The sequence below is a fragment of the Salvelinus alpinus genome, chromosome 3 (genome assembly GCF_045679555.1).
Source record: "Salvelinus alpinus chromosome 3, SLU_Salpinus.1, whole genome shotgun sequence".
NCBI lineage: Eukaryota > Metazoa > Chordata > Actinopteri > Salmoniformes > Salmonidae > Salvelinus > Salvelinus alpinus.
The window spans coordinates 34,647,861-34,675,598 of record NC_092088.1 but is presented as its reverse complement, the minus strand read 5'-3'; the positions used below and the strand labels follow the sequence as shown (position 1 = coordinate 34,675,598).

Below are 27,738 nucleotides of genomic sequence, written 5' to 3'. Positions count from 1 at the left end.
AATGAATCATGTAGTTAACTTATGGCTGCAGGGGCAGTATTGAGTAGCTTGGATGAAAGGTGCACAGAGGTGCCCAGAGTAAACGGCCTGCTCCTCAGTCACAATTGCTAATATATGCATATTATTAGTAGTATTGGATAGAAAACACTCTGATGTTTCTAAAACTGTTTGAATTATGTCTGTGAGTATAACAGAACTCATATGGCAGGCAAAAACCTGAGAAAAAATCCAAACAAGAAGTGGGAATTCTGAGGCTGGTCGATTTTCAACCAAGATCCTATTGAAATCACAGCGAGATATGGATGAGTTTGCACTTCCTACGGCTTCCACTAGATGTCAACAGTCTGTAGAACCTTGTCTGATGCCTCTACTGTGAAGGGGGGGGGGGGGCGAATGAGAGGGGAATTAGTCAGGTCTGCCATGACCTGACCATGCTTTGACCATGCACGTTCACATGAGAGGGAGCTCTGTTCCATCGCTCTTCTGAAGTCTATGTAATTCTCTTGTTAGAATGTTATTCAAGATTTATATTTAAAAAATTCTAAAGATTGATTCAATACATCATTTGACATGTTTCTACTGACTGTTACGAAACTTTTGGACATTTCGTCAGCTTTTAGTGAACGCGCTTCCTGACGTTGGATTTGTTTACCAAACACGCAAACAAAATAGCTATTTGGACATAAATGATGGACATTACCGAACAACACAAACATTTATTGTGGAAGTGGGAGTCCTGGGAGTGCATTCCGACGAAGATCAGCAAAGGTAAGTGAAGATTTATAATGCTTTTTATGAGTTTTGTTGACTGCACAATTTGGCGGGTAACTGTATGGCTTGCTTTTGTGGCTGAACGCTGTTTTCAGATTATTGAATATTGTGTTTTGCCATAAAGGTTTTTGAAATCTGACACAGCGGTTGGATTAAGAACAAGTGTATCTTTAATTCTATGTAAAACATGTATCTTTCATCAAAGTTTACGATGAGTATTTCTGTTATTTGACGTGGCTCTCTACAATTTCTCCGGATATTTTGGAGGCATTTCTGAACATGACACCAATGTAAACTGAGGTTTTTGGATATAAATATGAACTTAATCGAACAAGACATATATGTATTGTGTAACATGATGTCCTATGAGTGTCATCTGATGAAGATCATCAAAGGTTAGATTAATTTTATCTCTATTTGTTCTTTTTGTGACTCCTCTCTTTGGCTGGAAAAATGGCAAAATTTTTCTGTGAAATGGTGGTGACCTAACATAATCGTTTGTGGTGCTTTCGCTGAAAAGCCTATTTGAAATCGGACACTGGTGGGATTAACAACAAGATTACCTTTAAAATGGTATAAGATACATGTATGTTTGAGGAATTTTAATTATGAGATTTCTGTTGTTTGAATTTGGCGCCCTGCACTTTCACTGGCTGTTGTCATATCATCCCGTTAACGGGATTGCAGCCATAAGAAGTTAATGAACTGAACTAAACTGTTGTTCTGATCTGATCTGTTCTTTCGAGGTTATCATGAAAAGTGACATCAGACGGTATCTTAATGCATGGAAGAGATAATAATAACCGAACAGTGTGTGTACCTCAAAACCCCCTCTAACTGGCTGAAGAAGAGTGACAAAGGCATTGAATAAGGCCCTGTCCGAACCACTTCTAATGAGAGAAGGGAGCCGAGACAGAAATTGGTGGACAGTATACGATCTAAGCTGTCAACTGCTTTTCTTTCATGTTTCTCTCAGGAGTGTGAGAAGAGTCCACGTGGAGTGAGCATGGAGATAAATCTGTTCTAAACTTCTCTTATGTTGCTGGTATACTGGTTGACAAATGGACGGTAAAGGTGAGACATTAAAATTGGGACATTATCATGGGCCATCCACTTTGAACTGTAAAGCTATCTGAAGAAGAACGAAAAGGACGCCAGAAGAATCAGTGCCTGAAGGAGGGGGTTGATCAACTGTGCCAAAAAAATTGCGTTAGACTTTTGTGGTATCAGGTTGATTGTAGAGGTCTACACCACGGAAAATTATAGTAATTTAGATTAAGAATGCATTGAGATACTGATCTGTATTATAATCGTGATATAAAAGTTAATAGTAGAATTATGGGATAATTATACTGAATGTTAATATGAATGTACATTCTGCCAATATTGATGTGTGTTAAATTAATTTTTTTACTTTGAGTGATAAGACCAATTTAAATCACTGAGCAATGTCATTCTAAATTTTGGTTGGATAATTAACTGGGTTCTAATTATGATTTTATTTGGAAATTGAATGATTTTTAAAACTGAAGGATTGTTTTGATTGTTGTTATGAACTAAAGATGTTGAAACTATTATAAGCATGCCATGGTGAATGGAGAGGGTGAACTCTGATTTGGAGAGTGAAATTGATCCTAATCTATTTGATCTATCGGCATTGCCTTATAAATAGTGGAATCATGATGCTTGTCTTGGGTCATGTTCATTAGGCACCAAGGGGATACATTTTATTTTAACTATGAGTCATTTCCTGGATTTGTTCAACAAGATATGCTAATATTTGTTTCTGGAATGGAAATAGTCCAACATACTATGCTGATCCACTGGAGTGTAATAGATAACTAAATATTACTGTATTAAACTCCATTGTTGCATGGACTGCATTATGCATTAAACATGTGCTTTTTACTGTCTTTGGAAAATATAGCTTTGAATCTCATAAACTGTAATGAGTTTTGATTTTCTTCGTGGGTTCGTGCAGGTGACTGTGTATCATAACCTTCCCAGATAACATGCTAGAGTGCTTAGAAAATGTGTTGGGGATTGAAATAAGAGAGAGTGCTGAGTTTCTTGGAATGAAACTGGTCATGTGCAGGAACCCCATGCAATGAGTTATTGTTTTGTGATTTTTGGTTTATGTAGAATATATGTATTTTCCATGTAAATGGGTTTGTGAACTGTTCCTAAGATCTGTGGTTTGTCATGTAAGTTGAGAGGGGTGTATCTTGGCTATAAACTATCTTTGTATTCTTATGTAGTGACTCTCAAAATTCATTATAGATAGTGAATTGATCTGTGAGTCAAAGGGCTATTGTAAAGCTCATATTATTAAAGATGAAGTTTAAGTATAACTCTGACTGGTGTGTGGTTTGTAACTCTCCTCATTTGGTAATACAGGAAAATGCCATCACATGCCCTCTTTGGGTACAGCGAGCACCATCCCCCTCTCTCTGCACCATCCCCCTCATTCTCTTCCCCCTACACCAGGCTCTGTTAGGCAGGTCATACATATCTGGAGGAGATTCTTCCTCATGGCCAGACAGTATAGAGAGAGAGTGAGTTTTCATAGAGAGAACAAAGGAACTTCTTCCACCTCACAGAACTTGAGAACTGAACAATATTCATGTTCTGGAGAATGTATAAACGGTCGGTGAAGTAGCCAGCTACGAACTGGTCTGTTTGGTACAATTTTGTGAAACTCATGAGAGACAATACAGCAACATTACAATAACCCTGTTTATACAAGAGTCTCAGTTGTGAGGCATGCACCTAATTGTTGTATAAAATGAATGAGTAAAGATGAAACTATTTGTGAAATGTGTAATTTTAAACTGTTTAATGAAGGAAACTCCAATTCCCTTTGGAGTTTAACTAAATCATAGGCCCGCCCCATGAGCACAGACATTGATCTGGCGTCGTGGAACAGCCCCTTTCTACTCTTCCGAATATAACCCCCACCTTGGGAATTTATCTTCAGGCCATGCTTCTCTCAATTACGAAAGGGCTAAGGTTTGAGTAGAGACCAGCTTACCTCAATAACCACGAGACTGCTATTATATAATAGCCCCTTAGATATTCTCTGTAAGGTTTCACATTTCTAACTCAATTTCACAGACCAGATTTTCCCAAATGAAAAATTCCCCTTAGATATTCATTCAGAATCCTCCAATCCTCTAAACTTAATTAGATCTACAGGGACATTTTATTAAACTGCAAGTATTTTCATTTAGAAGCCGCCTCTTAATGAGTTCCAGGAGCCATGTCATACCAATTATTATTGGATTATTCACCATGACAACCACTTGTTAGTTTAACATTTCAAATTATGTGCATTTAAATTTTTATATCGAATTCAATAATATATTTGTACCACTGTAGATGCTGTGTTTGTATTTACAGCAGTGATAGACAGCTGGAGGCATTTTGTTTTTCACAAGTTTAGCAGGCTGTGAATTCTGCAAACAACGTTTCCATGATGGGCTATTAGCAGGACAATAGACTCGTCATACCTTTACTAAAGGATAGTCTAATAGCTCGGCTAGTTGTGTGAAAAAATCACCCCAACTTACAATGTATTAAGTACTATAAAGTTTTACATTTCTAACTCCAAACCTCATGCAACCGCAAAATGTCGAATAAAGCATATACTGTACAGTATTTGTTCATCAACAAATTTATGCTTTCGTTAATAAAATCATCTGTTTTGCATAGCCCACCAAATGCACTCTTTTCTAACCACATCTGGATGGATCCAAAACAAATTACTATGGGAATATCACTGAATGACAGAGCATGGGGACTCGTCTTGATAAATCAATCATATTTTTATTTGGTTATTTTTTCGATTATTTTGCTCTGATGCACATCGATCAGATTCAAACATTGAAGACCAAGATTCAAGTCACTGAAGGCAGACCAGCAGAAAGAGAAACATTCTCTGAGGGCAGGGATACGGGCGACAGCTGATGCATTGGTCCAGCGAGTCATTGTCGGAGCGAGTCAGGCCGAGAATGAAGCGTTGAAGAGGGAGAGGAATGAGATCCATGCCAGGCACACCTGTGAGCTCTGGAACTCCACCTCATGTTTGCTCTTCACTCGCAGTCACTTAGTAGCCTAGGCCTACTCCCGACCGGTCACGTTGTACAGCACCATATTTTCCAGATTGAAACCCTTAATTAAATCGCTTTAGCCATGATTGTAAAATTAATCAAGGCTCCCTTTGTTATTTAGTTTTATAACAAAAATGCTTGACTGTATTTAAAGACATGGATGACTTGTATGCTGTGTGATGACATACACAAATTACTGAGTGATTGATTGATGTACTGTATATTTAAGTAGGCCTTTATGCCAATAAGTACGTTATGATAAAACAGCTACAGTAACAAATGCATTTTCCTTTTCTTGGAATAGAAACAAGTGCAATACAGTGCCATATTTTCCTAACGGAAACCCTTTAGGCCTACAGTACATCTGCTACAGTAAGAAATGCATTTCTGTTTTTCTTGGAATAGAAAAACCATAATATTCATCAAATTAATGAAGCTACATTTCTAAAAATAAATCGCATATAGTCTGTTCTATTCAAGGCTCCCTTTGACTCTTAGGCCTACAGCTCCATGTCATTTCAACATGTTAGCTTCTCAAAGATGCCCTCTGGTGGGCAAATTAGCACTAACTCACATTAATGGCAACAATGCCTGACACTTAAATAACGTGCCATAGAATTTTGCGGCATGAAGCTGTGCCGCAGTACGACGCAACTTTAAAAGAAAGAACCACTGTATCAAGTGTTTTAATTATGATTCGGAAAGGAGAGAAAGAGAGAGAGCACTGCCCCTAAGCTGCGAGGAGAACACAAAGTGAGGGGAGGGTGCAATGCTCACATGTATTGGGTGTAGGGAGGGTTTCCTACCAGGAAACCTTATCGTTTAGTGTCCTCCGAGAGGGAACCCACTTGATGGCGTAGCAGTCGGACGTGTGTTTTTGTCTTATCCCTTCCTGTCCCTTGTAAACATCATTTTTCTTTGTTTTTTCCCCGTATATATATTTAATATTTTAATATCACTTTCTATCTACGGACTGAATATACTCTCCTGCAACCCGCCTCACCCAATGTGGTACGGATCTGTTATTTTTATACTTAAGAACTCATCAACTCATCAAAAGCTAGCCAGCTAACTGGCTACCAGCTAACTGGCTACCAGTTAGCCACGGCCCGCCAGCTGTCTAAAGTATATCGGACTGTCCCATCAGACAAATTCTTTGGCCACTATACCCACCATACGGAGCCCTGCTGATCCGTCGTCTGAACCGCCGCCTGAACCGGAACCCCAACAGATGCTAGCCAGCTAACTAGCTACTAGCTAGTAGTCAGCTAGCCACTGCTAGTGGTCATCAGCCACCTCTAGCATGGACAACTCTCGCCAGTCTGCACAGCGCGACTCAAACCAGAGCAAATCAGACTTATTTTTCTCCATATCTCCGGATTCCTACCGCAAGCTCTGAACCTTTTATTCTTCACCTGGATCATCGCAGCTAGCTAGCTGCTATTCAAGTGGCCACTCCTGGATAACGTCACTGTCCTGAAGCAATAACCAATTCGCCTGGAGCTATCCTTGCAAGGCCCATCTTCCGGCTAGCCAAAGACGTCCATCAGCCACTACTTGGGCTACAATACCTCTTTTTGCCAATTGGCTTGGACCCCCGCCGACTCATCACGACTGGACCACCGACGTGATTCGCCCGATGGGGTTTTTCTCAACTGGCTCCGCCATCGCTTCGTCCCCTGAAATCCCATCCGCGAGCATGTTAGCCGCGGCCTGCTAGCTGTCCAGAGCACATCGGACTGTTAGCTTAAGTGGCCCACCAGACAAATTCTTTGGCCACTATACCTATTCTGCCAATTGGACTGGTTTACCACACGGAGCCCTGCTGATCTGTCTGCCGATGTAATAGCACCAGGGGGCCACAACAGACTTTCTTCCGTCACGACGTCCTTCTAAGGCCCTTCTGTTAGCTTGCTAGCCCCGGCCCGCAAGCTGCCTGAAGCCACTCACTGGACTCCTATGATCACTCGGCCACGCATGCCTCTCACTAATATATATCAATATGCCTTGTCCATTGCTGTTTTGGTTAGTATTTATTGTCGTATTTCACTGTAGAGCCTCTAGCCCTGCTCAATATGCCTTATTTAACACTTTAGTTCCACCTACCACACATGTGGTGACATCACCTGGTTTAAATGATATTTCTAGGGACAATATCTCTTTCATCGTCACTCTATGCACAGGTTTACCCTCACTGTATCCACATCCTACCATACCTTTGTCTGTACATTATGCCTTGAATCTATTCTACCGTGCCCATAAATCTGCTTTTACTCTCTGTTCTGAACGTACTAGACGACCAGTTATTTTAGCCTTTAGCCGTACCCTTATCCTACTCCTCGTCTGTTCCTCGGGTTAACATTAGAAGCCTCCTCCCTAAGTTTGTTTTATTCACTGCCCTAGCACACTCTGCCAATCCGGATGTCCTAGCCGTGTCTGAATCCTGGCTCAGGAAGACCACCAAAAACCCTGAAATGTACATCCCTATAACATTTTCCGACAAGAAAGAACTGCCAGGGGTGGTGGTGTTGCAATCTACTGCAGAGATACCCTGCAGAGTTCTGTCTTACTATCCAGGTCTGTACCCAAACAATTCAAGCTTCTTCTTTAAAAAATTAACCTTTCCAGAAACAAGTCTCTCACCGTTGCCACTTGCTATAGACCACCCTCTGCCTCTAGCTGTGCCCTGGACACCATATGTGAACTGATTGCACCCGATCTATCTTCAGAGCTAGTGCTGCTATGTGACCTAAACTGGGACATGCTTAACACCCCGGCCATCCTACAATCTAAGCTTGATGCCCTCAATCTCTCACAAATTATCAATGAACCCACCAGGTACAACCCCAAATCCGTAAACACGGGCACACTCATAGATATCATCCGAACCAACTTGCCCTCCAAATACACTTCTGTTGTTTTCAACCAAGATCTCAGCGATCACTGCCTATTTGCCTGCATCCGTAACGGGTCTGCAGTCAAACGACCACCACTCATCACTATCAAACGCTCCCTAAAACACTTCAGCGAGCAGGCCTTCCTAATAGACCTGGCCCGGGTATCCTGGAAGGATATTGACCTCATCCCGTCAGTAGAGGATGCCTGGTCATTCTTTAAAAGTGCCTTCCTCACCATCTTAAATAAGCATGCCCCTTTCAAAAAATTTAGAACCAGGATAGCCCTTGGTTCTCTCCAGACCTGACTGACCCTAACTAGCCTGTTCAACCTCTATTTCGTATCGTCTGAGATTCCCAAAGATTGGAAAGCTGCCGCGGTCATCCCCCTCTTCAAAGAGGGGGAGACACTATAGATCCAAACTGCTACAGACCTATATCTATCCTACCCTGCCATTCTAAGGTCTCGAAAGCCAAGTTAACAAACAGATTACCGACCATTTCAAATCCCACCATACCTTCTCCGCTATGCAATCTGGTTTCAGAGCTGGTCATGGGTGCACCTCAGCCACGCTCAAGGTCCTAAACAATATCATTACCGTCATCGATAAGAGCCATTACTGTGCAGCCCTATTCATCGACCTGGCCAATGCTTTCGACTCTGTCAATCACCACATTCTTATTGGCAGACTCAACAGCCTTGGTTTCTCAAATGAGTGCTTCGACTGGTTCACCAACTACTTCTCTCATAGAGTTCAGTGTGTCAAATCGGAGGGCCTGTTGTCCGGACCTCTTGCAGTCTCTATGGGGGTGCAACAGGGTTCAATTCTCGAGCCGACTCTCTTCTCTGTATACATCAATGATGTCGCTCTCGCTGCTGGTGATCCTCTGATCCACCTCTACGCAGACAACACCAGTCTGTATACTTCTGGCCCTTCTTTGGACACTGTGTGAACTAACCTCGAGACGAGCTTCAATGCCATACAACTCTCCTTCCGTGGCCTCCTACTGCTCTTAAATGCAAGTAAAACTAAGTGCATGCTCTTCAACCGAACACTGCCCGCACCTGCCCGCCCGTCCTGCAGCACTACTCTGGACGGTTCTGACAGAATATGTGGACACCTACAAATACCTAGGTGTCTGGCTAAACTGTAAACTCTCCTTCCAGACTCACATTAAGCATCTCCAATCTAAAATTAAATCTATAACCGGCTTCCTATTTCGCAACAAAGCCTCCTTCACTCATGCTGCCAAACATATCCTCGTAAAACTGACCATCCTACCGATCCTTGACTTCAGCGATGTCATTTACAAAATAGCCTCCAACACGCTACTCAGCAAATTGGATGTAGTCTATCACAGTGCCATCCATTTTGCCATCAACGCCCTATATATTACCCACCACTGCGACCTGTACGCTCTCGTTGGCTGGCCATCGCTTCATACTCGTCGCAAAACCCACTGGCTCCAGGTCATCTACAAGTCTCTGCTAGGTGAAGCCCAGCCTTATCTCAGCTCACTGGTCACCATAGCAGCACCCACCCGTAGCACGCGCTCCAGCAGGTATATCTCACTGGTCACCCCCAAAGCCAATTTCTCCTTTGGCCGCCTTTCCTTCCAGTTCTGTGCTGCCAATGACTGGAACGAACTGCAAAAATCACTGAAGCTGGAGACTCATATCTCCCTCACTAGCTTTAAGCACCAGCTGTCAGAGCAGCTCACAGATCACTGCACCTGTACATAGCCCATATGTAAACAGCCCATCCAACTACCTCATCCCCATACTGTATTTATTTATTAATCTTGCTCCTTTGCACCCCAGTATCTCTACTTACACATTAATCTTCTGCACATCTACCATTCCAGTGTCTAATTGCTGTATTGTAATTACTTCACCACCATGGCCTAGTTATTGCCTTATAACTCCCTTATCTTACCTCATTTGCACTCACAGTATATAGACATTTTGTCTTCTTTTTTTCTACTGTATTATTGACTGTATGTTTGTTTATTCCATGTGTAACTCTGTGTTGTTGAATGTGTCGAACTGCTGTGCTTTATCTTGGCCAGGTCGCAGTTGTAAATGAGAACTTGTTCTCAACTAGCCTACCTGGTTAAATAAAGGTGAAATAAAAATACATTTGAAAAAGATGGTAGCTTGGACTCATCATGAGAGGGATAGTAGCGGTTTTTGTTTTACCATGTCATCAGAATCCTAATGTTAAAGCACATCAATACATATGGCTTGCTGGATGATACATGACACCCGAGGATGAGGATAAAGGTGGCTGGCATGGAGACTAGCATTCCATTGGCATTGGACAGAATAAATGGACGGTTCTCTCCCCAATCTCAGGGTGGTGTGAAATTATTAAATATGTATTTTCTCTCTTTCCTGTTCAAGTCCATATGTTTTCTAGGTGTTGTGGAACATTAGAAGGATCATTGTTCCAGAGGCGGGATTGTTGGAAATTGACTTCAGAATGTTTTAGTATGTTTATAACTATAGAAGTGGATTAGCAGTAGTGACTAACATGTTCTGAGTTAGATGGAATGATTTATGTGCACATTTATTTGTGGCCGGAGGCATGGTACATATGGGGCCTGCGTTTGAGACAAAATGTTTGCATAAGGGTGTTAGTTACAGAGTCTGGCAGGACCGACATCAGTGTATTCTGTGAAGTCTCAAAAACCAAGACATTAACGTTACAGGGAATTGGGAAAGCGGAATGGAATGTGACTGGATCGGAGATCTGTGTGGCTCATAAATGAAAGAAGGGGTATTAGAGTCTCTGTGTATAGTGATATCAGGGGTTAGTTCGTAGGAGGGGAAGGACAGCTAACTGTGCACAAAATAGAGACTACTATGAAGTTCAATTGAACGTCACACATACCCAGATCATGGTGGGAGTAGCAGAGAAAGTGTTGTCATTTCAGACACCATTGTCAACTTTCAGTGAGGGGTTCGTCAAAGAAGGTACCATGCCTGAAGGACGCTATAGTGATTTTAAGGCCACCGCAAGTGTATATCAGGTGGCCATGGAGGACGAAGGAGATGGGGAGCGAAGTGAAAATGACATGGCTTGGAAACTTTTTGGAAGCGGGGAAGACTGGGTGAAAGCATGAGGAGTTTTTTGGGGTCTTCATTTTTGTGGAACCCAGCAGGCATAGAGTCAGGCGAAGAGAGAGTGGAAATCGCCATGTTATCAAACGTAGGTTTTTCATTGCATATATAATTATGCAAAGCTCAACGCATTATTAAAACTTGTTGTTTTGTGTTGCTTTTTGCTTCTCAAGTCTTATGCTATTACTGTCATATGAACCAGAAGGAGGAATTGGAGAAAGTCAAAAGCTCCAGCTGAAATGTCATTATCAGTTGTCCGATGAGAGAGAAATAAGAGTGTGCATAGTGTGATTATAAATCAGAGGCTATACATTTTGGAGGTGTAAATAGACAAATCAACTGTGAATGTCAATCATGTATTATTATTATTTGTTTCATTAGGAGGGACTGTTCGGTTGTAATTTGAAATACTTGCTACACCAGAAGTTAATGTTTATATATAGGAGGAATGTATATGGTGTGGTCAATTAAGGGTGGATATGAGCCATGGGCTTGGATAATTACTAAGTAAGGGAAGGAGCCTAGCAACAAAGATGTAATGTTTAGAGAAAAAGAGGAGACCACCTAAAGGGAGTATACATACTTGTGCTGGTGGGAAAATGTATTTGTCTAATGCAGCTGTGTTACCCAGTGGGTGAATAAACTTGGTTTGCGCTTTACTAGTCGTCTTTGAGTTTTTACTCCGTTTATTTAGAACCTAACAAACGTCACCCGGCTCCGTCATATCCTCACATGGTCTCCTATCATGGCTATGCGGATGACATTCAACAACTTTTCTCCTTCCCCCATCTGACAAGCAAGTGGAGACACACATCTCTGCGTGCCTGGCGGCTCACCACCTCATCCTTGACAAGATGGAGCTGCTCTTTCTCCCGGGGAAGGCCTGCCCACTCCAAGACCTCTACATCATGTTTGACAACTCCACAGTGTCCCCCTCCCAGAGTGCGGCAAAGAACCTTGGTGTGACCCTAGACAAAAACCCTGTCGTTCGCTGTAAACATCAACGCAGTGACTCGCCCCAGCAGGTTCATGCTCTACAACATCCGTAGAGTACGACCCTACCTCACACAGGAAGCGGAGCATGTGTCAATCTGTCTGGACTATTTCAACTCACTGTTGGCTGAGCTTCCCGCTTGTGCTATCAAACTTATCCAGAACGTCACAAGCCACCTGGTGTTCAACATTCCCAAGTTCTTCCATGTCACTCCTCTCCTCTGCACAATCTACTAGCTTCCAGTCAAAGCTTGCATCCACTAGAAGACCACTGTACTTGCCTACGGAGCAGCAAGAGGAACTGCCCCACCCTACCTTCAGGCTATGCTCAAACCCTACACCCCAACCCGAGTACTCCGTTCTGCCACTTCTGGTCTCTTGGCTCTCCCAACCATACTAAGCCCAGGGAAAACTATTTTCTGTCCTTGCACCCCAATGATGGAACCAGCTTCCCCCTGAAGCTAGGACAGCAGAGTCCCTGCCCATCTTCCGAAAACCTACCTCTTCAAATAGTATTTTAAATAAACCCACAGCTGATAGCTGCTTTATTGAAGAAAAATGTACTTACATTAACCACGTTTCCATCCACAGTTTTTATGTCAGTAAAGTCATATCATATAAAAAACAATCACCACAGCTGTGATGGAAACAGGAAGTTTTTGTACAATTTGATAAATGCCGACAGATAATTTGTTCGTTCGACATGGTGGAATCTTTTTTCAAGGGCAGTCTCGCAAAAAGACGCATTCTTGCATTCTAACTACCCTTATTCAAAGCGCTCTGGACAAATTAAGGGAATCGTTCACAAACATTGGCACATTCTAAAATCCGATGATAGTCTCGGTAATGTGTTTTCGGACCTTCCCTTGGTCGTATTTTCGCGTGGCAGAAATCTCAGAGACCAATTGGTACACTCTGATTTACCACCCCAAGATATTCCTGAACAACGTCTATTTGCGCCCCTACTGGATGGAAATTATAAGTGTAATGGCTGTGCTCAATGCAATGGCACTTATAAATGCAGATCTTTCAAACACCCACAAACAGGGAAATCAATCCCAATCAAAGGTGTTATTACGTGCTCCACTAAGGCAGTTGTTTATCTTATAACTTGTCCTTGTGGTAAAAATTATGTGGGTAAAACAAAGCGTGAATTAAAAGTACGCACCATTAGGTGCCAAAACTTGACCTACCCAGTTGCGGCCCACTTTTTGGAGGCAGGCCACTCGATTTCGTCTCTGCGTTATATTGGCATCGAACATGTCACCCTCCCTAGGAGAGGGGGTGACCTTGATAATTTATTGTTAAAACGAGAGGCTGCCTGGATCTTTAACTTAAAGACCCTTGCTCCCTTCGGTCTCAACGTGGACTTTTATCTGAAGCCATTCTTGTGATTGTTGTGACTTTGCCATTGTGGTTGTTGGTAGGCTTGTGTGGTCTTAAGTGAGTCTATGATCGTATGCTATCCATTTGTATTTATTGTATGCTGCTCTTTCTATGCCATTTTAATATTTGAGAAATTAACCAATGATATTAGGCCACTCTTGGCCATGATTACAGACACCTGTGTGTCTTGACACTATATAAACGAGTCATCCCGCAGTGTCTGTGATCGTACCCTGATGAAGACAGCTTGCCTGTCGAAACGTTGGAAAATTAAATATTTTTGCATCTGAGCTCCTAGAGTGTGCGTCTCTCCTTTATTTTTACGTTTTCTACTCCGCTAGCCAGCACCTCGCCTAAATAGGTGTGCATTTCTTTTTCTTCAGGAATCTTTTTTGTGTCTGTAAAATTCATTATGCATGAAATGGCGGTGGAAATGCCTTTATGCTCAAATATTGATATAATAACCATCATATTGAAGTAAACTTGGTGTCACGACTTCCGCCGAAGTCAGGTCCTCTCCTTGTTCAGGCGGCGCTCGGCGGTCTTCTAGCCATCATCGATCCACTTTTCATTTTCCATGTGTTTTGTCTTGTTTTTCCTCACACCTGGTTTCAATTCCCTCAATCATTTGTTGTGTATTTAACCATCTGTTCCCCCCATGTCTTTGTGTGGGATTGTTTATTGTAAGTGCTTGTGCACGTGTTGTTTGGTGCGTGACGGGTTTTTGTACCCAATTGTTCTTGTTATTTTTATGCCGTAGGTTTTGCTATTAAACTGCTCTGGCTATTACCAAGTTCTGCTCTCCTGCGTCTGCCTTCCCTGCCACCGATTACGCACCCCTTACACTTGGAGTCACGCAATGATATGGTGTGTGATCCTCCCATTACAACTTGGAAAGCAAGCAGTTTATTAGGCTACATATGAAATAAGATGAACTTCACAGGGTGGTGAAAGTGCGCTTTGATCTTGATGCTCCTTTCCAATAAACATCGAGGGTCTTATTGTGCTGACATGATGATAGTGCTGACATTTTTGACTGCCGTTTGACAAATAAAAATATTATCGCTCTAATCGACAATCATTTCATCATGTAGATTATACCCGCACAGCCTAGCCACTGTCACGTTCCTGACCTTATTTTCCTTTGTTTAGTCTTTATTTAGTTGGTCAGGACGTGAGCTGGGTGGGTATAGTCTATGTTCTGTGTTTCTATGTTTAGGTTTGTCATATTTGCCTGATATGGTTCTCAATCAGAGGCAGGTGTTTTGCGTTGTCTCTGATTGGGAACCATATTTAGGTAGCCTGGTTTTCACTGTTGGTTTGTGGGTGTTTGTTTCCTGTGTCAGTGTTTCTGCCACACGGGACTGTTTTCGGTTAGGTTACTTTGTTATTTTGTATTTGTGTCTTGTTCAGTGTGTGTCTTGTTCCATATTAAAACATGGACACTTACTACGCTGCGTCTTGGTCTCATCCCTGCTACACCTCCTCTTCAGACGCCATTACAGAAACACCCACCAACCAAGGACCAAGCAGCGTGGTAAAGGACAGCAGCAGCGGCAAAAGACGCAGGATTCATGGACTTGGGAGGAGATTCTGGACGGCAAAGGACCCTGGACTCAGCCAGGGGAATATCGCCATCCCAGGGCAGAGTTGGAGGCAGCGAAGGCAGAGAGGCACTGGTATGAGGAGGCAGCACGGCGGCGCGGTTGGAAGCCCGAGAGTCAGCCCAAAATATTTCTTGGGCGGGGGCACACGGGGAGTGTGGCGAGTCCAGGTAGGAGACCTGCGCCAAAACCCAGTGCTTACCGTGGAGAGAGAGGGCGTCGTACTGGTCAGGCACGGTGGAGCGCACGGTGTCCCCAGTACGCGTGCTTAGCCCGGTGCGGTACATTCCAGCTCCTCGTATCGGCCGGGCTAGAGTGGGCATCGAGCCAGGTGCCATGAAGCTGGCTCAACGCATCTGGTCTCCAGTGCGTCTCCTCGGGCCGGTGTACATGGCACCAGCCCTACGCATGGTGTCCCCGGTTCGCCAGCACAGCCCAGTGCGGGCTATTCCACCTCGCCGCACTGGCCTGGCTACGGGGAGCATTCAGCCAGGTAGGGTTGGACAGGCTCGGTGCTCAAGAGCTCCAGTACGCCTTCACGGTCCGGTATATCCGGTGCCACCTCCTCGCACCAGCCCAGTACCACCAGTGCCAACACCACGCACTCGCCCTGTGAGGAAGCCTGGTGCATCTCCAGAGCTCTGTTCCTCCTCCACGCACTCGCCCTGTGGTGCGTGTCTCCAGCCCGGTACCACCAGTTCCGGCACCATGCACCAAGCCTCCTGTGCGTCTCCAGAGCCCTGTACGCCCTGTTGCTGCTCCCCGCACTAGCCTTGAGGTGCGTGTCCTTAGCCCAGTACCACCAGTTCCGGCACCACGCACCAGGCCTACTGTGCGCCTCAGCAGGTCAGAGTCTGCCGTCTGCCCAGCGCCGCCTGCGCTGCCCGTCTGCCCAGCGCCGTTTGAGCGGGGCAGCGTCTTCAGACGAAGAGGAGGAAATCTGCCGTTACAGCCACACTGTATCTGCAAGCTGTTGGCTAGAGCGCATATGCCAAGACCAGACAGAGTAGGCATATTTGCTATTTTAGGCAACAGTTTTTGTGACAAAACTATTGTTAGAGTTAAAAATGCGATGGAAAACTATTGAAATTTAGATTTTTATTCGGTACATGAAAACGTAAGTGAAAAAGTGCATTTTGTGTGCACCACATCATCGCGCACTGATTTTTATCCACAAAAGTGAATTTCGTGGGAAAATGTGCATATTTTCTTTATGAGGATTCTAGAGTATTCACATTCAAATCTGTCCCAATTGGATGGAAGCCTAGATATGTGGTTGTCCCACCTAGACATCTTAGGATCAATGCACTAAGTGTAAGTCGCTCTGGACAATGACTAAAATGTAAAATGTACATGTGCATTATGGCCGGACAAAAAGATAAACTGGTAAAGGTTTTGTTGAAGGTATTGATATTACTCAAAACAAGTATAAATTCAATGTGTGCATGTGTCTGTGTGTTTATTTGCGTGTATGCGTGTGCCTGTGTGTGTGTGCTGACCTGCGTAGCCCTCCACCATGGTGATTCTGAAGTAACCACGGAACGCAGACACTGAGGTGATGGTGTAGGTCAGGAAGTTGTTAGGGGGAGAGTCCTCATCTGTCGCCTGAGAGAGAAAGATAGAGTGATTACAAGTTATTATTTTTTAAATTTTGTTATTACAATGTATTTAACTCAAGTGCAGTTGTAACATTGATGTGTTGGCAATATTTACTCAATGTTTGTCATGCCAATAAAGCCGTTTGTATTTTAATTTGATGGGGGGGGGGATAGAGGAAGAGGAGAGAGAGAGAGAGAGAGAGAGAGAGAGAGAGAGAGAGAGAGAGAGAGAGAGAGAGAGAGAGAGAGAGAGAGAGAGAGAGAGAGAGAGAGAGAGAGAGAGAGAAACACCAAATTGAGACTCTGCATGCAGAATTCTGCAAAAATATCCTCCGTGTACAACGTAGAACACCAAATAATGCATGCAGAGCAGAATTAGGCCGATACCCACTAATTATCAAAATCCAGAAAAGAGCCGTTAAATTCTACAACCACCTAAAAGGAAGCGATTCCCAAACCTTCCATAACAAAGCAATCACCTACAGAGAGATGAACCTGGAGAAGAGTCCCCTAAGCAAGCTGGTCCTGGGGCTCTGTTCACAAACACACCCCACAGAGCCCCAGGACAACAGCACAATTAGACCCAACCAAATCATGAGAAAACAAAAAGATAATTACTTGACACATTGGAAAGAATTAACAAACAAACAGAGCAAACTAGAATGCTATTTGGCCCTAAACAGAGAGTACACAGTGGCAGAATACCTGACCACTGTGACTGACCCAAACTTAAGGAAAGCTTTGACTATGTAAAGACTCAGTGAGCATAGCCTTGCTATTGAGAAAGGCCGCCGTAGGCAGACATGGCTCTCAAGAGAAGACAGGCTATGTGCTCACTGCCCACAAAATGAGGTGGAAACTGAGCTGCACTTCCTAACCTCCTGCCCAATGTATGACCATATTAGAGACACATATTTCCCTCAGATCACACAGATCCACAAAGAATTAGAAAACAAATCCAATTTTGATAAACTCCCATATCTACTGGGTGAAATTCCACAGTGTGCCATCACAGCAGCAAGATTTGTGACCTGTTGCCACAAGAAAAGGGCAACCAGTGAAGAACAAACACCATTGTAAATACAACCCATATTTATGTTTATTTATTTTAACTTGTGTGCTTTAACCATTTATACATTGCTACAACACTGTATATATATAATATGACATTTGTAATGTCTTTATTGCTTTGAAACTTCTGTATGTGTAATGTTTACTGTTAATTTTTATTGTTTATTTCACTTTTGTATATTATCTACCTCACTTGCTTTGGCAATGTTAACACATGTTTCCCATGCCAATAAAGCCCCTTGAATTGAATTGAATTGAGAGAGAGAGAGAGAGAGAGTGAGAGAGTGAGAGAGAGAAAGAGAGAGAGAGAGAGAGAGAGAGAGAGAGAGAGAGAGAGAGAGAGAGAGAGAGAGAGAGAGAGAGAGAGATAAAATGATTACACTTGAATGAGATAGACAATGTTTGGAAGCTCAGATGGTACAGTATCAGTGATACAGTGTTACAGCCTGTGGATAAGACTGTCAGTCAGTGTGTTATTGGGTAGATTAGAATTTAGGCCCATTATTATATACCAGTGTTAAAGATGCACTCTCAAACTTTGTACAATTTCAGCCAGTAGTTTTGAAAGTGGTGCTCACAAGCCAAAAGTGGTCCCTGTTTATGTGTACCGTGTCATCAAATTGTATACTACGTCATCAACTTTTTGGGGTGGAATTCACATGACAAGTTACGAATCCAATCGGAACTATATGTTACGTATTTGTTGTCCTTAAGATCCTGGACTGCATCTTTAATGTTGAATGAACACAAGCGGAGCAGCACAGCAAACAGGGAACAGCCAGAAGTGTGAATGTCCCACTCCAATCTCTCTCTCTCTCTCTCTCTCTCTCTCTCTCTCTCTCTCTCTCTCTCTCTCTCTCTCTCTCTCTCTCTCTCTCTCTCTCTCTCTCTCTCTCTCTCTCTCTCTCTCTCTCTCTCTCTCTCTCTCTCTCTCTCTCTCTCTCTCTCTCTCTCTCTCTCTCTCTCTCTCTCTCTCTCTCTCTCTCTCTCTCTCTCTCTCTCTCTCTCTCTCTCTCTCTCTCTCTCTCTCTCTCTCTCTCTCTCTCTCTCTCTCTCTCTCTCTTAATTAATCCAGTTAATCCAAACAATAATAACGCTCGGAATGTCAGCTTGAATGGATAGAATATTAATACTGCGGCATTGAGAGTCATTGGAGCTTCCTAGGGCATCAGTATGGTTTGGACATGAAAAACGCTGACTTGGGTACATATGCAAAAATGTTTATGACAATGTAGAGATTTGACAGGTTATTTCTCTGACTGAGAAAACACCACTCTCGTCTCTCTCAATTCAATCCTATCTCTATATCTCTTAATCTAACTTGCTCACCTTCGCACCTCTCTCTCGCTCTCACTCACTCTCTCTTGCTCACTCTCTCTTCAAATACTTTATGATAAGGCATAACCCTCCGACCAACTGAGAGGGATGAAAGTTAACAGAGAGGAGGAGGAGGAAAAGAGAGGGAGAGGAAAGGAGAGGCGGACGCAGGGAAACAGAGACTCTGGGAGGCAAAGAAGATGCATTATTTGTACTGATGAAGAGAAAGGGATGATGTCTGTGGGGCTGAAAGGGCGAAAAGCTTTTGTGTGCTTTGTGTCACAGTATCCCCTTCCCCATCATCTCTCTCACTCCTTTCCTTTTGGCTTCACAGTACCCCTTGATCTCTCTCTCTCTCTCTCTCTCTCTTAGATACAGGGTTTTCGGAGGCTTGGGGGTCTGGTCATTGGCAAATCCATAAATCGCTGACACGCACACTTTCCACTTGCTGGCTTCCTTATTTCTCTCAGGCATCATATTAATAGCCAGAGTGTTTAAGGTTAGCTCCGTCTAATCAAATACAGCAAATAGACCGTTCAGTCCCTGCTCACACACACACACACAGGGCAAATAAAGCACGGCGGGAGACCCTGAAACATGCTGAGCTGTACCAAGCCAAGTCCCAAATGCCATCCTACTCCCTATTTAGTGCACTACTTTTAACCAAAGTCAAAAGTAGTGCACTAAATAGGGAATAGGATGACCCAAAAGTATAGCACTAAATGAGGAATAGGCTGAAAATGTACACTCGGAACTGAGCTCAGGTACATCCTGTTTCCATTGATCATCCATGAGATGTTTCTACAACTTGATTGGAGTCCACCTTTGGTAAATTCAAATGATTGGACATGATTTGGAAAGGCACACACCAGTCTATATTAGGTCCCACAGTTTAAATTAAGAGTGCATGTCAGAGCAAAAACCAAGCCATGAGGTCGAAGGAATTGTCCGTGGAGCTCCGAGACAGGATTGTGTCGATGCACAAATCTGGGGAAGGTTACAAAATATGTCTGCAGCATTGAAGGTCCCTAAGAACACAGTGGCCTCCATCATTCTTAAATGAAATAAATTTGGCACCACCAAGCTGGCCGCCCGGCCAAACTGAGCAATCGGGGGAGAAGGGCCTTGGTCAGGGAGGTGACCAAAAATTCGATGGTCACTCTGACAGAGCTCTGGAGTTCCTCTGTGGAGATGGGATAACCTTCCAGAAGGACAACCATCTCTGCAGCACTCCACCAATCAGGCCTTTATGATAGTGTGGCCAGACGGAAGCCACTCCTTAGTAAATGGCGCATGACAGCCTGCTTGGAGTTTGCCAAAGGGCACCTAAAGGACTCTCAGACCATGAGAAACAAGATTCTCTGGTCTGATGAAACCAAGATCGAACTCTTTGGCCTGGATGCCAAGAGCCACGTCTGGAGGAAACCGGGAACAATCCCTACGGTGAAGCATGGTGGTGGCAGCATCATGCTGTGGGATGTTTTTCAGCGGCAGGGACTGGGAGACAAGTCAGAATCAAGGCAAAGATGAACTGAGCAAAATACAGAGAGATCCTTGATAAAAACCTACTCCAGAGTGCTCAGGACCTTGGACTGGGGCGAAGGTTCACCTTCCAACAGGACAACGGCCCTAAGTACACAGCCAAGACAATGCAGAAGTCTCTGAATGTCCTTGAGTGGCCCAGCCAGAGCCTGGACTTTAACCCAATCAAACATCTCTGGAGAGAACTGAAAATTGCTGTGCAGCATCGCTCCCCATCCAACCTGACAGAGCTTGAGGATCTGCAGAAAAGAATGGGAGAAACTCCCATACATATGTGCCAAGCTTGCAGCGTCATACCCAAGAATATTCAATGCTGTAATCGCTGCCAAAGGTGCTTCAAGAAAGTACTGAGTAAAGTGTCTGAATACTTCCTGTGGTTGCTCCTCTGAAAGTTTTGCGATTATGCTGCGGTATTTAGAGGTAATTTGTGGTTTAGTACGGTACCCTGCGTCACCTCTTCATTGCTCCAGACCAGCACAAGGGGGAGTTAGAGCACTGATTATACTTTTGTAGTCTCTAACTGACAATGAATGGGCGACATAAACCTAAATAGAAACTGATAATTGTGCACGACATCAGTATTACTTACTAAAACTGTTGTTACACTAAAGTTTTTATTATTTTATTCTGTTTGGATTATTTTGCTCTTACTGTAGTAGTGTTGCCCACTCCCGACCCATCACATTGTACAGCGCCTGAATGGTGCAACGGTCTAAGACACTACATAGCAGTACAAGCTGTGTTTCTACAGATGCTGGTTCAATACCCATGCTGGTCTCAACTGGGAGACTGCTGAGATTACTGTAGATTTTTGGTTTCTCCCCCTCTAAAAACATAAATAAATAATTTTAAATAACAAACTGGCTTTATTTACAAATTAGTAACTATGTCTTACCCATGTTCAAGAATGGCCTTTTCCTCGCTCATTTTACGTGATTTGAGAACAAAATCATCTCCAAAATATTGTTATTTTTTACACAAAGCGATTATTATTATTGTTAATTTTGAATTATATAAAAGCCCCTTGGATATTCTCACAGATATGTTATTAACCCTGTTATTAGCAGGATATTATATATTGGTCATATTGGTCATGGCTCCCGAGTGGCGCACAATGGGATTGCTTGCAGTTCTCCAACTGTATCCACTGAAAGAGCATGAGGTTCAAGGCACAAGAGCAGGGGGCATGGGATGGGCCGCAGAGCCGCGCACAGAAGACGGACCTAGCGGGGGTAGGGGTAGGGAGAAGGAGGAAGGGGAAGGGGGGGTGGTCCCCTACCTCGCCACACAGGGTAGCACAGAGCAACACTTTAAGGGGCATTGCACTAATAATGGCGCTGACGAGGGAAACGTTCCCGCTGTTCTTAGTGCCAGTCTGCACGTTCAAACTAAAACAATGTAACTAATAGTGGCATCTTTACGCTTTCGTTAATAAAATAATGATAAAAATACTCTTTCAAAATGCCAATGTTTTTTTAAGGATCCATAACAAATTACTATGGAATAATTTTGATTATATTTTTTATTTAATTAGGCAAGTCAGTTAAAAACAAATTCTTATTTACAATGATGGACTAGGAACAGTGGGTTAACTGCCTTGTTCAGGGGCAGAACACATATGTTTACCTTGTCAGCTCGGGGATTCGATCTAGCAACCTTTCGGTTACTGGCCCAACGTTTTAACCACTTGGCTACCTGCCGCCCCATATCACTGAATTACAGAAATATCCTCCAATCCTCTATACGTAATTATTGACGGAGAGTCACGTCATATTTTTCAATATACTGTAGGCCTACCGTAGGCAACTTGAATCTCACTAGTGTTGAGTAATATGCTGTTAAAAGTGCTGTAGGTCTTATTTATTTAAAGAGCATATTGAAGTTAGAAGCAATAAGATTTGAAGCAATAGCCTACAACTATTTAGCACCGTTTTGCACAGCTCGGAGACAAGCATGGAGACTGGTCTTGATAAATCAATGACATTTTTATTTTGACTGAATCTCCGTTTGGGTATTGGTTAGACTACAAATATACAATTGGAATAGAAACACCATAATATTAATACAATTAAATCAGCAACATTTCTTAAAATTGTCCTATCTACTATGTTCTTACAAAAAAGTTTTTTCAATTCTCTTGTACAGACACTATTGAAGGCTATCACATGCTTCTCAAAGATGCCCTCTGGTGGTCAAACTAGCACTAACTGGCATTCATGGTACCAGTGGTTAGCACTTAAATAATGTGCCATAGAATTATGCGGCACCACGCAAGCTGTGCTGCAGTACGCTGCAACTTTTAAAGGACAAACTGTGATATTTCCGGATATTATTTGTAATAAATTGGCAAAAATGTCTGAAAACCTGTTTTTGCTTTGTCATTATGGGGAATTGTGTGTAGATTGATGAGGGAAACAACTATGTAATACATTTTAGAATAAGGCTGTAACATAATAAAATGTAGATAAAGTTAAGGGGTCTGAATATTTTCTGAAGGCACAGTATGTGTGCATGCACACATGCGCGCACACACACACGCATGCACACACACATAGACAAACTCCACTTAAACTGTGTATTTAAAATCGAAGAGGGCAATCGGCTTGGGTAAAAATGAGGAGAAAAATTACATCAAAGCAAAAGTCAACTTGATATGGGTCTCAGGGTGTATCCTTTGTGTCACAACTTAGACCTCCCCCCTCCTCCTCCTGCCCTGGTGTGTGTGTGTGTTTATGCTTATGTCTATCTATGTGTGTTTGTCCGTGTGTGTGTGTGTGTGTGCTTGTGTCCATCTGTCTATGTGTGTCTGTGTGTTTTTATGTGTGTCTTTGTGTGTGTCTTCACCTACCCTGATTCGGGCCACCTGTTGTGCGGCCTGTTCGTTCTCTCTCAGTGAGCCCATGTAGGCCTCCTTCTGGAAAAGGGGTGTGTTGTCATTGACATCCAGAACGTTGACCCACAGCCTGCCCGTGGTCTCCTCCCCACCCCCGTCCCGGGCCAGCACGGTCAGAGTGAATCGACGCATCAGCTCATAGTCCAGATTGCCCCACAGATGCACCCAGCCTGTCTCAGTGTCCAATGAAAACCTGGGGGAGAGGCATGTGACAGGACAATAACAATACCCAGCATTCAACAAATGAGACTTATTTAATTATAAAAACTTTCAATCATGCCCTTTGATAAAAGGTAGGATAATTCATTTATATGGTATCTCAGTCTGTGTATTTAGGTGTGTCTTACTGGTCAGGCTCATCACTGAAGTAATACCGCACTGTCCCAAACGTGCCAAAGTCACCGTCTGTAGCCTGAGGAGAGGGAAGAAAGGGATATTATTCAACGTTTGTATGCATGTATGCAGATTGAAGAGTGAGGAGAAGGGAAAGGCACCAGCAGTCTTTGGGTGACAGTGACACACACAGGGACACATGACAGACCAAGGAACATATTTAAGCATAACACCCCACTGGATATTCAATGGACGGTGCTACAGTACACCCTCTAAAAACGCTAAGGCAGACTCCCAAATGACACCCTATTTCCTATATAGTGCTGTGTGAATAGGGTGCCATTAGATTGTGGCGTTGGATTACCTCAAAACAAGTAGAATAACAAGAAATCCGGTGCAAATCAAATCACCACTATGCAAGTAGTGTGTTTACAATTTCTGGTGAAGCAGCTGTGAATGCAATAAAATATACATAAAACATCAGAATAAAAAACAGCATGTTTTGGTATATAGCTGAGGGATGTGACCAAGAAATGTAACCTCTCTCCAATTCAGATTCACTGACAGTCCATGACATCCACATGCTAGTTTAAAAATATTTGGAAGCTATACATAGTTTTTTTTTTACATTATTTTTGTTTGTAAACAATTTAGTCATAAAATATATTTTTGGGCGATAGGGTAACACAGTTGTGCTATCTCATAAGGCATTTATAAATAATATTATTCAAGATTCAATTGGTATATTTTAAGAATTTAAATGACCACTTATTTATAAATACCTTATGAGATAGCACAACTGTATAATATCGCCAAAAAATATAATACTATTCAAGATTCAATTGGTATATTTTAAGAATTGAAATGACCACTTTTAAGAACAGATTCCCAGGTCCCAGATAGCACCTATAAAGTGGCACTTAGTGTTTTAACTACTTTGCATATATTAAACAGACAATCATAATGTCAGTAAAAAATATCAAATTCCCAGTTCATGCTAAAAAAACAAGATTAACCAACTTTAACTTTAAAAATAAGTTATATTTGACTCAAAAATCCATGACGTACAGTAAGGCATTGTTGCAGAAAAGATGGATGCAGTTCAATGCATGATTATTAATATAATTCACCATTACATTTCTTAGTAGTCCAAAAAACATTGCTATCTGGTTGTAAATCACAGCTGGCCTGGTATATTGTTTGCTGCCTCCATCTATTCGGGATGCACTGTTTCAGTTTCAATGACTCAATATTTTGGACAAAAACGGACGAATGTAACTGAGATTGGGAATGCCAATACAATCAAACTAGCAAAGTCAATGATCACAAGTCAGTCATAATGTGGCTCATAGGCTAGCGTATCTATTTATGTATACATTTGTTTAGCAAGCTAAAAGCACAGAGCTTAATAAGCTGTTGGGAGGATGTCATGTCATTATTTGACCGCATAAAGACCGCATTGGAGAAGTGGGTGGGTGACAGACTCCCCCCCCCCCCCATATCGTTTATCGGTGGCTACAGCTAGAGATGTAGGTGTCATTTGGATAGCTAGCAAGAAAGGTGAATCGCTTTACTAGCTAGCTATGCTGAACTTTAACGACTGTTATGGAGTTAGAGTGAATTTACAAACTCAAGAGATATGCTATCACTTCCGATTTCAGAGCACTCTTGTCTGAGTGTGCCAGAGCGCAGAAAAACTGATGAATTTACGAATGTGCAACAGCCACTGAATATGACTGGTGTCAGTAAACATCAGCAAAACAGTTACTAAACTGTTGCCAGCAGCACAGTTAGTCACTAACACTAGATAACATGTGAACAGCCTAACCATCTCTGCTAGGGTGAGTAAAATGCTCAGAGTGAGGTGTTCTCTCATTTGTGTCTGAAGGTAGCTAGCCAACTTTAGCCAGTTAGCTTGGTTGCTTGACTGCCGTTTTGAGGAATGCTCGGATCAACCCTACTCCTCCGCCAGAGCAGAGCGTCCAGTGTCAATGGTGCAGTGTGCGCTTACGAACAGACAATTTGACAACGCTCTGAATTTACGAACGACGCAGAGCGCACTCTGACACACTGAAGGCAATTTACGAACGCACCCTTAGTTGTCAATCAAATGTATTTGGCATCGATCAAATGGGCGGGCAGGCAAGTTCCCATTCAGTTGCCAAAACGTGGGTTGGGACAAGCATGCATTGGCAGGTAAACTGTAGGAAGAGCAGGCTACTATTCCTCCATTGTTTATCAGTGCAATTTTGAGGGCTAACTAGCTGAAAAAGTTTGAGGGTTTATCTAATGTTCCCTAGTTAGATTGTGGCTCATCTCGCTCTGGCTAGCATTAGTTGTTGATCTTGTTGTTGATGTGCATAACTGAGGGAGAGAGCCTACCTTTTCATGGTTGTTTGATCAATAGATAGGACTGTAAAGTACCCAAATGTAAGTCTCCCCTGGTATTTACATATTTGCAGAAATCCATTCAGGTGTATTTTGTGGCTTTTGACGAATGCGTTCGAATGTCAAAGTTGTGCTGTTGCTACTGCCTGAAAAGACAGTCCAGTTCGAAGTGAATTATGGCAGGCCCATGAGGCAAATGGCTTATTTGCATAAAGGCCTACTCTAGCTCTGATTGACTATGGCTCACCAGTCAGTGAAGACTCCGGTCCTGGACGAGACAGATGTTTTTATTAGGTTTTATTTACTGCACTGCCTATTAATTGCTCAAACGCATGGCCGCTTTCCCACTATAATGCTATAGAATTTTCACAAATGCCATACTCTGTCATTCCCAAAAATTCTATGAATTTATGAAAAGTTGAAAATGACCATATCTAAGTGCTCACTTCTCAGAAGAAAAACAAATCTCATATTCTTCCTGGGGGTGTATATGAACATATTTGATGTTGCTAAAATGCTGTCAGTTCTACTTTAAGTCCTAGGCCGTCATTGAAAATAAAAATTTGTTCTTGACTGACTTGCCTAGTTAAATAAAGGTTAAAAATAAATAATGTCTTTACCATTTTGAAACCTTTGAGTGCGTTGTTTACTGTTCATTTCTAATATGTTTTTGTTAATGTTGTTTTTGTGGCTTCTCACTTTTGTTTATTGTTCATTACTTGCTTTGGCAATGTAAACAATTTTTCCCATGCCAATAAAGCCCCATTGAATTGATAGAGAGAGAAGTGTGTGTGTATGTGAGATGCATACATCTAAGTGATTGTGTTTGCAGTTCCTCCACACAAATCCACCTCCTATTTGCTTAGTTGATCTACCCCTCAAAGAATGAAACATCTCAAGCGAGACCCTCCAACATCATCTCCAGTCATGATTGAACCATTCCTCTAACTCTAATGTCTTGCACTCTCCAGCCATTGACAGAGCATAAAATCCCACATTCCCACTTCCTAGTTCTTCGTCCTCTGTTTGTGTAGGTCGGTTTCAAAATATTTGGAGGTGAAAGCTTCCACTCAGTGATGACAGAGAGGTAGAGAGGAACACAGATAATCAGGCCATACCATCTCAGGTTGAGGAGGGTTGCTTTTATGGCTTATATGACCTGGAATTTGAATTACCGAGCTAAAATTACTTTTCTGCCAGGCTCTGAGGAATGGGGGGCGTGGAAATAGTCTACCAGGCCTGCTGTCAAGCAGACACTACCCTCCAAACACAGACAATCCCCTCTCCTCCCGGCGCTACACATCTAAACACCTCCACACAAACAGCAACACACACGCAAATGCACACACCATCATATCCGTAATATAGAGTCAATAGCTTCGCAACTACGTGAAACGCACGAATACCAACATACGCACGTGTGGGAGCACACACGCATACACACCAGTAAAGATGTCCAGTATCTGTCAGGCAGTGTGGTGGAGAGCACACAGCTGTGACAAAGATGCAGCCAACAGAGCAGTCCATCTTTCTCTCTCAAATTGAAATTCATATCCAAATTGAATACGCTTTAATGGCATGAATAACAGGGTCAATGTTGCCAAAGCAAAGTGATACACACAAGGATGACAATAACATTGACAACAATAAAAATAGTAGCTATATTTAAAAACAAAATATATATATATACAGTTCCGGTCAAAGGTTTGGACACA

General features: G+C 42.7%; 1 protein-coding gene across 1 annotated transcript in view; it reads right to left on the bottom strand.

Moving 5' to 3' along the window:
• The window catches only part of LOC139570592 (cadherin-23-like), a 587,919-nt gene that overhangs the window by 232,268 nt on the left and 327,913 nt on the right, over positions 1-27,738 (bottom strand). The window contains exons 14-16 of the mRNA XM_071392575.1: positions 23,650-23,714; positions 23,258-23,495; positions 16,381-16,486 (exon numbers count right to left, since the gene is read on the bottom strand). Coding sequence (XP_071248676.1) covers positions 16,381-16,486; positions 23,258-23,495; positions 23,650-23,714 — 409 coding nt within the window. The remainder of the gene's footprint in view (positions 1-16,380; positions 16,487-23,257; positions 23,496-23,649; positions 23,715-27,738) is intronic.